This window comes from Dendrobates tinctorius, unplaced genomic scaffold (genome assembly GCF_039654945.1).
Source record: "Dendrobates tinctorius isolate UK_male_01 unplaced genomic scaffold, ASM3965494v1 ptg000236l, whole genome shotgun sequence".
In the NCBI taxonomy this organism is placed as follows: domain Eukaryota; kingdom Metazoa; phylum Chordata; class Amphibia; order Anura; family Dendrobatidae; genus Dendrobates; species Dendrobates tinctorius.
Window position 1 is genome coordinate 1,395,789 of NW_027361903.1, and position 16,214 is coordinate 1,412,002.

At 47.6% G+C, this 16,214-nt stretch overlaps 1 protein-coding gene across 2 annotated transcripts in view; it reads right to left on the reverse strand.

Annotated features, from left to right (window-relative positions):
* The window catches only part of LOC141060370 (pregnancy zone protein-like), a 222,373-nt gene that overhangs the window by 154,087 nt on the left and 52,072 nt on the right, over positions 1-16,214 (reverse strand). For both annotated transcript variants that reach the window (XM_073556576.1, XM_073556575.1), the window contains exon 2: positions 13,761-14,051. In XM_073556576.1, coding sequence (XP_073412677.1) covers positions 13,761-13,770 — 10 coding nt within the window. In that variant the 5' untranslated portion in view covers positions 13,771-14,051. The remainder of the gene's footprint in view (positions 1-13,760; positions 14,052-16,214) is intronic.

Below are 16,214 nucleotides of genomic sequence, written 5' to 3' on the forward strand. Positions count from 1 at the left end.
TCGCCGGATCCGGTTTTTGACTAAAGCGCCGGATCGCGCCTGGCGGCGAAAACCTGATGTGTGAAAGAGGCCTAACCAGTGTCTGACGACGCAGACAGACCGTGACTGGAGGGTCAAAGACAACGACCGATATTCTGACCGCTGGAGGCAGGGGAGGTCTAACGTAGGAACGAGGCCGTATGACAGATGGAGACGGTTCTCTCGACCTGTGGGGCAAGGTGTAGTGAGTGCCCAGTCGCGAGACCCTGGTGTAATGTTGTGTGTTCAACCCCACAAGGTTGAACAGAGGGGAAGGTATGTGAGTCCGCTAGGGGGCGCTGTGTGGATGTCCCAGGAGAAAGGATGAATGGCAGAATACTGAATCACCGTTGTTCCGTTGAGACTTATGTGTTGTTCAGCAATGATATTGCTGAGGTGTTGTTTCAATGTATTAGGGAGAAGTCTCCAGGTAACTAGAGAGATGGGCGGACCTGGTTACCTACAAACCCACCCAGGAGGTGTGTTTAAAGCACTGTTGGAAAGAGTGTGTAAATGCTTGAAGGACCTATGATGAGGTCAGAGTCATGTGACTCTGTGGGCGTGGCTATGTACCATATAATGTGGCCAGGGTAGGTCACAGGGGGTGAATGCTTGGACCCGGTTGGTCCAGTGTGGAAGGTCCCGCTGAGATGGGGCTTCCTGCCTGACAGCACGTGTGGACGCTGTGAGTAATGGCTGCAAGTGCCTGAGAGTTCCCTGGAGGGAATGAATGTCTGCAGTATGGAGAAGCAGCCAGGAGAGAACCCTGACGGGGTGAGAGATAACTGTGGGGCTGAAAAGCCTGTGTATTGGACATTGCTGACAGAGTGAAGCTCTGTCATGGACGCTATGCCGTTTATATATTGCTGGTCATGGTTTATGATGTTTAATAACCTGCTTGGACCGTTATGGTTATTGAAAAACCTGTGCCGGAGCTGATTTTGTGGCTGCCAAGTGAGTGATCCCCAACTTAAATGACAGCGCTACCTCACACCATGTGGTGATTGTTTGGCGTGCCGCAATCTTGTACGGACCGCGTCCTTCACCTCTGCTGATGGCCGCAGAAATTTCCGGGTCACAGATTTTATTTCGTGCAGCACCACATTTGTGGTGTATATGGCAGAATGCCCATGTAATCTATTTTATACTGGATTGACCTCTTGGGAATGAAGGGTACGTACCCATGAACACGTTAGAGATATTCAGGCGGCAAGCGAAGTGGAGGACATTCCTGGTCTAAAGACCATCCCACGCCATTTTAGGCTGTATCACAAATGTAACCCAGACACCCACAAGTCTGTGGGATTGATGGAGTACGATGCGGCATAAGGGGTGGTGGTACTAAACGTACTCTAGCACAATTGGAATGACGCTGGATAGCAATTTTGGGAAGCACGAGTCCAACTGGCTTGAATGAGCAATTAAGTTTGGCGCCCTCTCTTTAATAGCTCTTTTCCCTGCGCTTAGATTCTAATCCTGTGTGTCTATGTTTGTATTTAATCAGCAGCTTCATCTCATCGTATTATTCCACCATTGTCTGATGTCCTGAGTGATTCTGCAAATCTGAAAAAATGAGGGCGGAATAAAGAAACAAAGAAAAAATGAATAAAAGAAGATGTGTGATGATGATGATGATGATGTACCATCTAGCGAGGATCCTGCCATCTGACCGATGAAATCAGTGTGCTTTCCTGTGAATGGGACTCTGTTGATGCAGCATTTTATGATTAATTATTCATTATTTTTTATTTTATTCATTATATTATATCGTCATTGATTGTATTATGTTTTTCGGTTATTTTTATTTTGTTCTGTAGTTGGTCACTTTATTATATTGCATATTTGCACTTTATTGCACTTATCACTTTATTATTACCCCTGTGGTATCGTGATATTCATGTATATATATATATACTAGTTTTTATATAACACCACAGTATGTATCTGCTGTACCTTATTTGCCCCTTTCCGTGCCCTCATTTAAGATGGCGTTTTCAGCGTGTGCGCATGCCTAGTGCGGCAGGATCCTTGGTGCATTTCTCTGGGGACGCCCAGATTCGGGGTTGTTGGGGTCATGCCCTATGTTTTATTATGTACATTTTGGTGAATTTTGTGTAATTTTCAGTAAGTGGTCTTTGCCTAGCAGCATTTATTATTAGATCTGTTTGGGACATTTGGAGGTGTGCCTTCCATTTTAAATGTTTTTATTCTGTATACCTGTTTATATGTATTGGTCACATACTTTATTGCCTTGGGTGTGCGCTTTATATGCTGGGCCATTTTCTTGTTGATCATTGCTTTTGCCTTTGCATTGTGCAGCACCCCTCATTTATTTTCAATATTAATTATTCTCCTGCCCCTTAGTAGTGCATACATGAGCTCTGGTTTATGCTTTGTGTCCGAGTCTGTATATTATGTGTCAGTAATTTGGATATTAAATTTTTTTTTGATATTTTTATATATTTTTGGACTTTTTGACTCCATGGCTTATTTGTAGGATTTATGTCTGTTGGAGCGTCCATAGTGATTTTCTGTCCATTTGGCAGGTTAAATGTATTGATATTGTGGTGTAGTAACCACTGTGTCCTCTAGGGGGCACTGTGTGGAGGTCCCAGGAGAAGGGATGAATGGCAGAGTGTTGAGTGGCCGTTAGGTATCTCAAAGTGGGTGGCTTTGAGATGGAGACTTATGTATGAGTGATCAGCAAGGACATTGCTGAGGTGCTGCGTTAATATATGAGGGAGAAGTCTCCAGGTAACTAGAGAGATGGGCGGGCCTGGTTACCGACAAACCCACCCAGGGGCTGTGTTTAAAGCATGGTTGTAAAGAGTGTAAAAATGCCTGAAGGGCCTGTGATGAGGTCAGAGTCATGTGACCCAGTGGGCGTGGCTATGAACGATATAATGTGGCCAGGAGAGGTCACATGGAGTGAATGCTGGGACCCGATTGGTCCAGTGTGGAAGGTCCCGCTGAGATGGAGCTTCTTGCCTGACAGCACGTGTGAAGTGGCTGTGAGTAATGGTGACATGTGCCTGTTAGTTCCCTGGAGGGAATGGATGCATGCAGCATGGAGGAACAGCCGTGAGAGAACCCTGACAGGCGAGATAACTTTGAGGCTGAAGAGCCTGAGTACTGGACATTGAGTAACCTGTGTGACCACAGGCTTAACAGAGGGAAGCTCTGTAATGGACGCTATGCTGGCGATATGAACTTTATGTTATTGGTCACGGTTTATGCTGCACAATAAACCGCACGGAGTTATGGTTTTATGGAAAACCCGTGCCGGATCTGTTTTTTTGTGGCTGCTGAGCGAGTATTCCCTAACTAAATGACAGCGCTACCTCACAATATATATCAGTGGAATCTGTTGTAACAACAGAGGGAGCCTGACCAACACTGGAGGGAGCCTGACCAATAAAGGAGGGAGCCTGACCAATAAAGGTGGGAACCTGACCAATAAAGGAGGGAGCCTGACCAATAAAGGAGGGAGCCTGACAAACACTGGAGGGAGCCTGACCAATAAAGGTGGGAGCCTGACCAATAAAGGAGGGAGCCTGACCAATAAAGGTGGGAACCTGACCAATAAAGGAGGGAGCCTGACCAATAAAGGAGGGAGCCTGACCAACACTGGAGGGAGCCTGACCAATAAATATGGGAACCTGACCAATAAAGATGGGAACCTGAACAATAAGGGAGGGAGCCTGACCAATTAAGGAGGGAGCCTGACCAACACTGGAGGGAGCCTGACCAATAAATATGGGAACCCGACCAATAAGGGAGGGAGCCTGACTAATAAAGGAGGGAGCCTGACCAACACTGGAGGGAGCCTGACCAATAAACGTGGGAACCTGACCAATAAAGGAGGGAGCCTGACCAATAAAGGAGGGAGCCTGACCAACACTGGAGGGAGCCTGACCAATAAAGATGGTAACCTGACCAATAAAGATGGGAACCTGACCAATAAAGGAGGGAGCCTGACCAACACTGGAGGGAGCCTGACCAATAAAGGAGGGAGCCTGACCAATAAAGGTGGGAACCTGACCAATAAAGGAGGGAGCCTGACCAATAAAGGAGGGAGCCTGACAAACACTGGAGGGAGCCTGACCAATAAAGGTGGGAGCCTGACCAATAAAGGAGGGAGCCTGACCAATAAAGGTGGGAACCTGACCAATAAAGGAGGGAGCCTGACCAATAAAGGAGGGAGCCTGACCAATAAATATGGGAACCTGACCAATAAAGATGGGAACCTGAACAATAAGGGAGGGAGCCTGACCAATTAAGGAGGGAGCCTGACCAACACTGGAGGGAGCCTGACCAATAAATATGGGAACCCGACCAATAAGGGAGGGAGCCTGACTAATAAAGGAGGGAGCCTGACCAACACTGGAGGGAGCCTGACCAATAAAGGTGGGAACCTGACCAATAAAGGAGGGAGCCTGACCAATAAAGGAGGGAGCCTGACCAACACTGGAGGGAGCCTGACCAATAAAGATGGTAACCTGACCAATAAAGATGGGAACCTGACCAATAAAGGAGGGAGCCTGACCAACACTGGAGGGAGCCTGACCAATAAAGATGGTAACCTGACCAATAAAGATGGGAACCTGACCAATAAAGGAGGGAGCCTGACCAATACTGGAGGGAGCCTGACCAATAAAGGTGGGAACCTGACCAATAAGGGAGGGAGCCTGACCAATAAAGGTAGGAGCCTGACCAACAACAGAGGGAGCCTGAGTAACAAAGGAGGAAGACTGACCAGCAATGGATGAAGTCTGACCAGGTAGGAGCCTGACCAACAACGGAGGGAGCCTGAGTAACAAAGGAGGAAGCCTGACCAGCAATGGATGAAGTCTGACCAGGTAGGAGCCTGACCAACAAAGGAGGGAGCCTGAGTAACAAAGGAGGAAGCCTGACCAGCAATGGATGAAGTCTGACCAACGACAGAAGGAGCCTGAGTAACAAAGGAGGGAGCCTGAGCAAGAATGGATGAAGCCCGAGCAACAAAGGAGGAAGCCTGACCAGCAATGGATGAAGTCTGACCAGGTAGGAGCCTGACCAACAACGGAGGGAGCCTGAGTAACAAAGGAGGAAGCCTGACCAGCAATGGATGAAGTCTGACCAGGTAGGAGCCTGACCAACAACGAAGGGAGCCTGAGTAACAAAGGAGGAAGCCTGGCCAGCAATGGATGAAGTCTGACCAGGTAGGAGCCTGACCAACAAAGGAGGGAGCCTGACCAGCAATGGATGAAGTCTGACCAACGACAGAAGGAGCCTGAGTAACAAAGGAGGGAGCCTGAGCAAGAATGGATGAAGCCTGAGCAACAATGGCTCAGTGACTCAGGCAAAACTCCCTTCTCCTAGGAAGTATCTAATACTTCTCATAGTAGAGTTAATGTCTTCTCCACATACTTCATATGGATTCCTATCGGAAGCTCATGTGCTCCAGGGATAAAATTACCAAAAATGATCTCAAAGCTTCTTTTCTCTCTCAGAGAGGATAATTGGAGCTTCCTACTGATTTTTAAATTCCTCCAACAGAACAAGAAGAACAATCCCTCCAAATACAGATCTCTTTCCTGGAGGTCGCCCTCAAATTTCGATTGATACATTCCGTCAAAAAAAAAAAAAAAATCAACAAATTCCCTGTTAATCCCAGTGTGGTGGTGGTGGGACATTACACCCCATCCTGGTGATGGCAGAAGGGATTTCTGGCTTTCCCTTCAATTTCTTATAACCCCAGCTAGTATTTTACCATTTTCACTGAAATGTTTCTGACCCATAAAAAATCTTTTAAATAAAGTTCCTTTGGCTTCTTCTGCACTAGCGCCGTCCGCTCTCTATTCTGCTGAGGGGTCGCCATTACAATCTGTCTCGCATTCTAGAATTCCGCTTCTTCTGTAATAAATGATATATGCAGGGCAGCAACTTCCCCAAATAGCGCACCTCCAAGAAAACTGGGACATTGCCCGCTAATTATACCATGTCTCCAAGAACCCGTAACCAATATGGATTCCATCTCTGCGAATCTCCAATCACAGAATGTGCTATGAACCACTGCAGAGAAGGCTCTGACACGCCATGTGGATCACAAATAATCTTCTGTAAGTATAACCTGCCAAAAATCATTAAAGCATGAATATTCTTTTTTTCTCTGTTCTTAAGCCTCCGGACATACAAAATCCCTGTATCATGACAAACAGCGGATGGAGCTGGCAGCCAGCACCTTCTCCAGCCCCTTTCAAGAACTGCACGGTCCATTTATTATTCATTATGCCGCTAAAATCCCCAATAATCACCAGACAATGATTCCATTTAAAGGGAATCTGTCACCCCATTTTTCACCTATCAGCTGCCGGCACCGCCATCAGGGGCTTATCTCCCATTTTTCACCTATCAGCTGCCGGCACCGCCATCAGGGGCTTATCTCCAGCATTCTGTAATGCTGTAGATAAGCCCCCAATGTAACCTGAAAGAGAAGAAAAACACGTTATATTATACTCACCTCGGCGTTCAGTCTGGTCCGATGAGTGTCGCCGTCCCGTCCGGCGCCTCCCATCTTCTGCGCCTGTGCAGGAGCCACGACAGGCAGCAAAGAAGAAGACGTCACCGTTAGAAGAAGGGAGGCGCTGGACCGCAACACCCATCGGACCAAGACCGGACCCGGACCGCCCCCCCAGTGAGTATAATCTAACTCTTTTTTCTTCTCTTTCAGGTTACATCGGGGGCTTATCTACAGCGTTACATAATGCATTACAGAATGCAGGAGAGAATCCCCTGATGGCGGTGCTGGCAGCTGAAATGGGGTGACAGACTCCCTTTAACGGATTTAATGCTGCAGGGGAATAATGTGGAGGAACAAATACAAACCCTACAACACGTTGGCGTTTTCCTAAAACCCAACAGAGATTCGCGCCTTCCTTCCACATCACAAGGGACAAGCTGTGAAGAGTTCTGTGGATAAACTCTGACTCCAGGGTGGTAGGTGGTGGGCTGACGAGAAAGGAGCTGATGGCTGCCATCTTGTTATCAATAGTCTCTTCTGTGTTCAGATGAGTTCAGTCAGGCGTACAACTGCCGGCAGATGCCCGTCCTTGAGGTCAGGACCAGAGCACCTCGTGGTCCTGTCATTTGTGCCCCCCCTCACATTGCAGGTTAGAACTCTAGTTATCAACATAATCTAAAGAAACCTCAAAACTAGAGATGAGCGAATATTTCAAAGTTTGGTTCGGATTACATTTGTCGAATTTGCAATATTTGCCTATTAATTAGTTGAATATTTGCCGAACATATCCGAATGCCATTTACTTCAATGGGAGGCAAAAACAAACGCATGCACAACACCTTATAACGGCCCCAAATGCTGCCAAATCACATCAAATGAGGCACAGACACCAGGAAAGTGGCCTCAATTCACCCACAGTACAAATTGTAGCATGGCACGTCAGCAATCAGCCATCAGGGAATGGGACAGCATTTACAGCTTTCCAATGAACATCACGGTAAGACCAGGTGGGTGAGGGATCGGTGTAGGCCTCCTGTGCTGGGAGCCCTGATACCACATGCAACAGCTCAACCTGCTTTCATGCTGAGCCACACTCATGTGGCACAAATATCAGTTTTGTAGACTAATTGTCAGAAAAATGTAAGGATAGTAACACGGGTAGTTGAGTGCAAGGAAGTGAAGGTCTGACGGAGTCGGAGGACTACTGCTACAGACAACAGGAGACCCAACCAGGAGTGTTCACATTTCCAGAAATTATTGGCAGACACCAACAAAGTGGCATCAATTTACCACAGTAGAAATAGTATAATAGGGGCCCACAGGTCTTTCACTACACCCATGTGGGGAGGAGGACTCCCAGACAGTGAAGGGACAGGTACCCAGGGGACCGCCATCAGGGTTTCTGAGGGAACGATACTGGGAGGACAGTAAAAGGAAAGACTTGACTGAAGTTGTCAGGGAAACAGGGGGCGGGGCAAGCTTAAAAGGAGCAGGGGGTGCGCTGAAGTGGCTGCTGACAGAGAGCCGGACGTCAGACAGGAAGCCGTGTGAGAGAGAGAGAGGACCGAGGGAGCGGACGGTGTGTTGTGGAGAGACCGACAGGGGCCTGTGAAAGGAAAGCTGCGGACTCACCGACTAGTGACACGTGAGAGACTTGCACCGGCGGCCGCTCCCCGCATACGGTCACAAATAGCGGCTCCCTCTGCTTCCCACCTGGTTGTGACAAGGCGGCTACCTCAGGTGACCGCTGCGATGACAGACCCTTCCTTTACAGCGGTCAGGATACTGCCCCCCTGCCTTCTCCCACAGCTGCGGCCCTGTCATCACCAGCCCCAGGGGGCGTCACCTCACTACAGGCAGCAGTAGAGGCCCCTGTCCGGTTTGCTAAGGGACCCTGAGCAGAGGTTGGTGAACGGTTATATTTAGAGACTGCGTCATTACTGCGCCCCCATCAGCACCGTTTCTTCAGGGCCTGTTGCGCCCCACCGGCATCATTTCTTCAGGGCCTGTTGCGCCCCACCGGCATCATTTCTTCAGGGCCTGTTGCGCCCCACCGGCATCTTTTCTTCAGGGCATGTTGCGCCCCACTGGCACCGTTTCTTCAGGGCCTGTTGCGCCCCACCAGCACCGTTTCTTCAGGGTTTGTTACGCCCCACCGGTATTGTTTCTTCAGGGCCTGATGTGCCCCATCGGCACCATTTCTTCAGGGCCTGTTGCGCCCCACCGGTACAGTTTCTTCAGGGCCCGACGAGCCCAAACCTTCCTGGAAGATCGAGGCGTCAAGGCAGCCGCATCAACGACGTCTAAGCGGCCGCATCTGCAATCCCGAGCGACGCATGGAAGGATAAGTGGACTTTAGAAAATAAGTGTTATAGTTTGGCCATAGTCTGGCCACAAACCCCCGAGGAATCTGATGCGAAACGCACGTCGGGGTTCACCTCTTCACCCTCAGGTATACATGTGATACTTCACTGGAAGTTTATCTGCGAGATTATAGGCCATTATGCAAGTGGGCACTGTGCAATAATCGGTGTTTAAATCGTATGGACGCCTACATACCGGCCTGATACTGGCGCTACCAATTGGTACATATTTGATTAAGCGCCAGCATCTGGGCTAATAGACAAGCGGGCATTGATGCAATAGTATTGTTATATTAATTTGCTATTATGCGTTAATAATCACATATTTGCGTATGTATTCCATGTATTACTATTGGTATATGTATTTCTTTGGGTACTTACCCTGTGTTGGTCTTTATGACCTTTATTATATATCTATATAACATGCATGGTTTGTATATGGTATATGTGTTTTATTCAGCACTTTTTGCTGGTATATTTATGCGAAAATGGTAATGTACTATATACAATGCACCTAGGAATGCACATGGCACTTTATTCAGTTGCTCCGTCCTCATTTTTACTGGACTGCAGCTGGAGCCTTTTACTAACATGGGTTTATGTCATATTACTGTAGACTGGCTTTATTGAGCACATGTATGACTTATGGGGCTCCTTCTTATGTGGCCCATTGATGTGTATCCATGTTCACCATTGGGTGATGTTCACACTTGTTTGTTTCTTCTCCTTGTTGATGTTATATGGGCGTTAATAAAAATTTATTGCATTTATTTTCATCTTTGATGCGCCTTATTTCCTTGTTTTTTGGTATTTATGGTATTTAGGAAGGGCGGTATACATAGACCTCTTTTGGACTCATTTATAGTTTGGCCATAGTCTGGCCTCCGTCACCCGGACTAGCCGGGTTACTCGCAGTTACGCAAAAAGTACTGCTTAGTTCATTGAATCCCTGCGAGGACAGATTGCTTGTTCCCCCGTTTTGTCTGTTCAGTATAGCCCTAGTGGCTTCAGTTTATAAAAGTTTATTATACAAGTCATACCCTGTCTCATGTCTCGAAAAAAAGAGGGGGAGAAGCCAGCGCTGCTTGTGGTCAGAACGTAATACAAGAAGTGTGAAAACACACATAGGTTTCAATCTGTATTCAAAAATGAGACATTTAGCAAAAAATTGATCAATTGTTTGAGCTACCCCGCCACGTCAAGGCAGTCTCGTATGGGGAGTCTTACTCTACGTTTTTTATGCTCGCTGTGCCATTACGGCCTCCTAAATGTATAAAAGCAAGACCTCATTACATGCACACTGTACCTCAAGAATTTCAGAATCGCTCCTATGGCACCAGAGAGGACAAGCGCAGATAAAGATTAGCCAGGTCCATGCAGACATTTCAGGTCCAACCTCCACACTGCCTGTCCAGCACCACATGATAAAGGACGATCCAGGCCCAGATACAGGTGCGTAATCAAATAAAGCCTAGGGCAGGGCAGGGCTGCCGTTTAATGTGAACAGCAGCCTAGATCAATCACTGAGAAAACAGAAAGAATGGCGTACATGACCCAGCGCGTGGCGGGGTAGCTCAAACAATTGATCAATTTTTTGCTTCTCCCCCTCTTTTTTCTTGATATTGGTTTTGTGGCTGACCACCACTGTAGCCGTGCGCGCTGGGTCATGTACGCCATTCTTTCTGTTTTCTCAGTGATTGATCTAGGCTGCTGTTCACATTAAACGGCAGCCCTGCCCTGCCCTAGGCTTTATTTGATTACGCACCTGTATCTGGGCCTGGATCGTCCTTTATCATGTGGTGCTGGACAGGCAGTGTGGAGGTTGGACCTGAAATGTCTGCATGGACCTGGCTAATCTTTATCTGCGCTTGTCCTCTCTGGTGCCATAGGAGCGATTCTGAAATGCTTGAGGTACAGTGTGCATGTAATGAGGTCTTGCTTTTATACATTTAGGAGGCCGTAATGGCACAGCGAATATAAAAAACGTAGAGTAGGACTCCCCATACGAGACTGCCTTGACGTGGCGGGGTAGCTCAAACAATTGATCAATTTTTTGCTAAATGTCTCATTTTTGAATACAGATTGAAACCTATGTGTGTTTTCACACTTCTTGTATTACGTTCTGACCACAAGCAGCGCTGGCTTCTCCCCCTCTTTTTTCCTGTCTCATGTCTCGTCACTGCATCCTGAGAACCTGCTAGAACCCTACACCCAATCCAGCAGAAGGACACACAACCAGGAGTGTTCACATTTTAAGACACCACTGAAGTGGAATAACTGCTCTTCACAGCTGTTATCAGCACCCACCAAGCAGGGGGTCACAAGCCTACAACCCACATGTGGCTCCACAGGCTGGTCACAAACCTCACCATGTGGAGACCTGCTCCTCACAGTTGATACTTGCACCCACCCAGCAGGGGGTCACAAGCCCACAACCCACATGTGGCCCCGCCATGTGGAGACCTGCTCCTCACAGCTGTTATCAGCACCCACCCAGCAGGGGGTCACAAGCCCACATGTGGCTCCAGAGGCTGGTCACAAACCTCACCATGTGGAGACCTGCACTTCACAGCTGTTGTCAGCAGCAGCCACCCAGCAGGGGGTCACAAGCCCACATGTGGCTCCACCATGTGGAGACCTGCTTCTCACAGCTGTTATCAGCACCCACCCAGCAGGGGGTCACAAGCCCACATGTGGCTCCACAGGCTGGTCACAAACCTCACCATGTGGAGACCTGCACTTCACAGCTGTTGTCAGCAGCAGCCACCCAGCAGGGGGTCACAAGCCCACATGTGGCTCCACCATGTGGAGACCTGCTTCTCACAGCTGTTATCAGCACCCACCCAGCAGGCGGTCACAAGCCCACATGTGGCTCCACAGGCTGGTCACAAACCTCACCATGTGGAGACCTGCACTTCACAGCTGTTGTCAGCAGCCACCCAGCAGGGGGTCACAAGCCCACATGTGGCTCCACAGGCTGGTCACAAACCTCACCATGTGGAGACCTGCACTTCACAGCTGTTGTCAGCAGCCACCCAGTAGGGGGTCACAAGTCCACAACCCACATGTGGCCCCACCATGTGGAGACCTGCTCCTCACAGCTGATACTTGCACCCGCCCGGCAGGGGGTCACAAGCCCACAACCCACATGATGTGGCTCCACCATGTGGAGACCTGCTTCTCACAGCTATTATCAGCACCCACCCAGCAGGGGGTCACAAGCCCACATGTGGCTCCAGAAGCTGGTCACAAACCTCACCATGTGGAGACCTGCTCCTCACAGTTGATACTTGCACCCACCCAGCAGGGGGTCACAAGCCCACAACCCACATGTGGCCCCGCCATGTGGAGACCTGCTCCTCACAGCTAATACTTGCACCCGCTCGGCAGGGGGTCACAAGCCCACAACCCACATGTGGCTCCACCATGTGGAGACCTGCTTCTCACAGCTATTATCAGCACCCACCCAGCAGGGGGTCACAAGCCCACATGTGGCTCCAGAAGCTGGTCACAAACCTCACCATGTGGAGACCTGCTTCTCACAGCTGTTATCAGCACCCACCCAGCAGGGGGTCACAAGCCCACATGTGGCTCCACAGGCTGGTCACAAACCTCACCATGTGGAGACCTGCACTTCACAGCTGTTGTCAGCAGCCACCCAGCAGGGGGTCACAAGTCCACAACCCACATGTGACCCCACCATGTGGAGACCTGCTCCTCACAGCTGATACTTCCACCCGCCCAGCAGGGGGTCACAAGCCCACAACCCACATGTGACCCCACCATGTGGAGACCTGCTCCTCACAGCTGATACTTGCACCTGCCCGGCAGGGGGTCACAAGCCCACAACCCACATGTGGCTCCACAGGTTGAGAGCCCCTGGTCTAGAATAATCTGGGGAAATGTCCACTTTACCACCATTGTAGAAGATATGTGAAATGTGACAGATGTCTCACTTAAGTCTCTTTCACACTTCAGTTTTTTTACATCAGTCACAATCTTTTTTTGAAAATAACGGATCCAGCGTTTTTTCATGCTGGATCAGGTTTTTTCTCATAGACTTGTATTAGTGGCGGATGGTGACGGATGGCCACACGTTTCATCCGTCATCCGATGGATCTGTCAGAAAATCTCTGTCCGTCGACGGGAGACAATGGACAGAGGAACGTCTCTTGTGTACATCGAAAAGTCGGACAGCGACGGATCCTGCGGCGTCCGTCGTTGGCTACAATGGAAGCCTATGGGCGCAGGATCCGTCGCTGTCGGTCAAGAGAGAATTCAGCGACGGATTCCTTCTTTTCAAACTGAGCATGCCTGGAATAATTTTTCTTCCTTTAATTTAACCCCCACAGCCTTTCTGGCACTTAAAAATTCTCTCTCTCAGAATTCTGTTCCTTTAAATTTCCTGCAACTGCTGCTTGGACGGATCCGGAGCATCAGTTTTTCGCAATCTGGACAGGATTTGCTTTTTCAACACTTTGACGGATTGTGACTGATTCTAAAAGACTGAAGTGTGAACAAGGCCTTAGCAAAAAAGAAGAGACTTACCTCAGATTCCCTGCACTGGATTTCTCACTGCTGAGGTTACAATGTATCAGTCTGACATCCAGGATATTAGCTGACAGAGGATACAATGGTAACAAACGCTCAGCTGTGAGAAATATTAGGTCAGGAAGGGTTTGAGCCTCTAATTGGAATCAGAAATGTTATTAGTTAACTCTTAACAACAAATAGAAGCACTGAGAATGAGAAAAAAAACAATATTAGAAACTTGCATAAAATATTGATGATAAAACGTCTGGATGAAACTTCAATCGATGACAATAGTTACAGAGGACAATGTGACATGCACTAATCCCACCAGGTCTGCCCCTCACCTGGTCCCATGTCGCCGCTCCTCCTCGATTGTCACCTTCGTCCTCCTCTCCTGGGTTTTATAATCGGCTGGTTGTCAGGATGATGATGACATGAAGTCGTCTTTACTCTTAAGTCACTAGTTTTAATTAGAATCTTGTCCCAGTTCCATCTTGGCCCAGTTCCTGCCCTCTGAGTCCCGGGATCAAAAGCTCCAACATCGTAACCAAAGCGGAAAATCCTCAAATTCTGAAAGCTCCAACCTCCGTCATCTGCGGATCTCCATGTTCAGCACTGATTCCGATCTGATGTGTCTGTATAAAAAAAGCAAAGCTGGTCCAGACAACTCTCCACATAGACGACACATACAGTCATGGCCAAAAGTATTGACACCCCTGCAATTCTGTCAGATAATACTCAGTTTCTTCCTGAAAATGATTGCAAACACAAATTCTTTGTTATTATTATCTTCATTTAATTTGTCTTAAATGAAAAAACACAAAAAGAATTGTCCTAAAGCCAAATTGGATATAATTCCACACCAAACTTAAAAAAGAGGGGGGACAAAAGTATTGGCGCTGTTGGAAACATCCTGTGGTGCTTCTCTAATTTGTGTAATTAACAGAACCTGTAACTTACCTGTGGCACCTAACAGGTGTTGGTAATAACTAAATCACACTTGCAGCCAGTTGACATGGATTAAAGTTGGCTCAACCTCTGTCCTGTGTCCTTGTGTGTACAACATTGAGCATGGAGAAAAGAAAGAAGACCAAAGAACTGTCTGAGGACTTGAGAAACCAAATTGTGAGGAAGCATGAGCAATCTCAAGGCTACAAGTCCATCTCCAAAGACCTGAATGTTCCTGTGTCTACCGTGCGCAGTGTCATCAAGAAGTGTAAAGCCCATGGCACTGTGGCTAACCTCCCTAGATGTGGCCGGAAAAGAAAAATTGACAAGAGATTTCAACGCAAGATTGTGCGGATGTTGGATAAAGAACCTCCACTAACATCCAATCAAGTTCAAGCTGCCCTGCAGTCCGAGGGTACAACGGTGTCAACCCGTACTATCCATCGGCATCTGAATGAAAAGGGACTGTATGGTAGGAGACCCAGGAAGACTCCACTTCTTACCCCGAGACATAAAAAAGCCAGGCTGGAATTTGCCAAAACTTACCTGAAAAAGCCTAAAACATTTTGGAAGAATGTTCTCTGGTCAGATGAGACAAAAGTAGAGCTTTTAGGGCAAAAGCATCAACATAGAGTTTACTGGAGAAAAAAGAGGCATTCAAAGAAAAGTACATGGTCCCTACAGTCAAACATGGTGGAGGTTCCCTGATGTTTTGGGGTTGCTTTGCTGCCTCTGGCACTGGACTGCTTGACCGTGTGCATGGCATTATGAAGTCAGAAGACTACCAACAAATTTTGCAGCATAATGTAGGGCCCAGTGTGAGAAAGCTGGGTCTCCCTCAGAGGTCATGGGTCTTCCAGCAGGACAATAACCCAAAACACACTTCAAAAACACTAGAAAATGGTTTGAGAGAAAGTACTGGAGACTTCTAAGGTGGCCAGCAATGAGTCCAGACCTGAATCCCATAGAACACCTGTGGAGAGATCTAAAAATGGCAGTTTGGAGAAGGCGCCCTTCAAATATCAGGGACCTGGAGCAGTTTGCCAAAGAAGAATGGTCTAAAATTCCAGCAGAGCATTGTAAGAAACTCATTGATGGTTACCGGAAGCGGTTGATCGCAGTTGTTTTGGCTAAAGGTTGTGCAACCAAGTATTAGGCTGAGGGTGCCAATACTTTTGTCCGGCCCATTTTTGGAGTTTTGTGTGAAATGATCAATGTTTTGCTTTTTGCTTCATTCTCTTTTGCGTTTTTTCATTTAAGACAAATTAAATGAAGATAATAATACCAAAGAATTTGTGTTTGCAATCATTTTCAGGAAGAAACTGAATATTATCTGACAGAATTGCAGGGGTGTCAATACTTTTGGCCATGACTGTAGTACCGAAGCTACAGTAATGTGCAGAATAATAGCAGTGGGAACAGGTTGCACCCCCATAATCAATGCTAATCCCAGGACGCCATATACAGTGTAATCACAGCTCTCCCCATATACAGTGTAACCACAGCTCTCCCCATATACTGTATAATCACAGCTCTCCCCATATACAGTGTAATTACAGCTCTCCCCATATACAGTATAATCACAGTTATTCCCATATACAGTGTAATCACAGTTATCCCCATATACAGTATAATCACAGCTCTCCCCATATACAGTGTAACCACAGCTCTCCCCATATACAGTGTAACCACAGCTCTCCCCATATCCAGTATAATCACAGCTCTCCTCATATACAGTATAATCACAGCTTTCCCCATATACAGTATAATCACAGCTCTCCCCATATACAGTGTAACCACAGCTCTCCCCATATACTGTATAATCACAGCTCTCCCCATATACAGTGTAA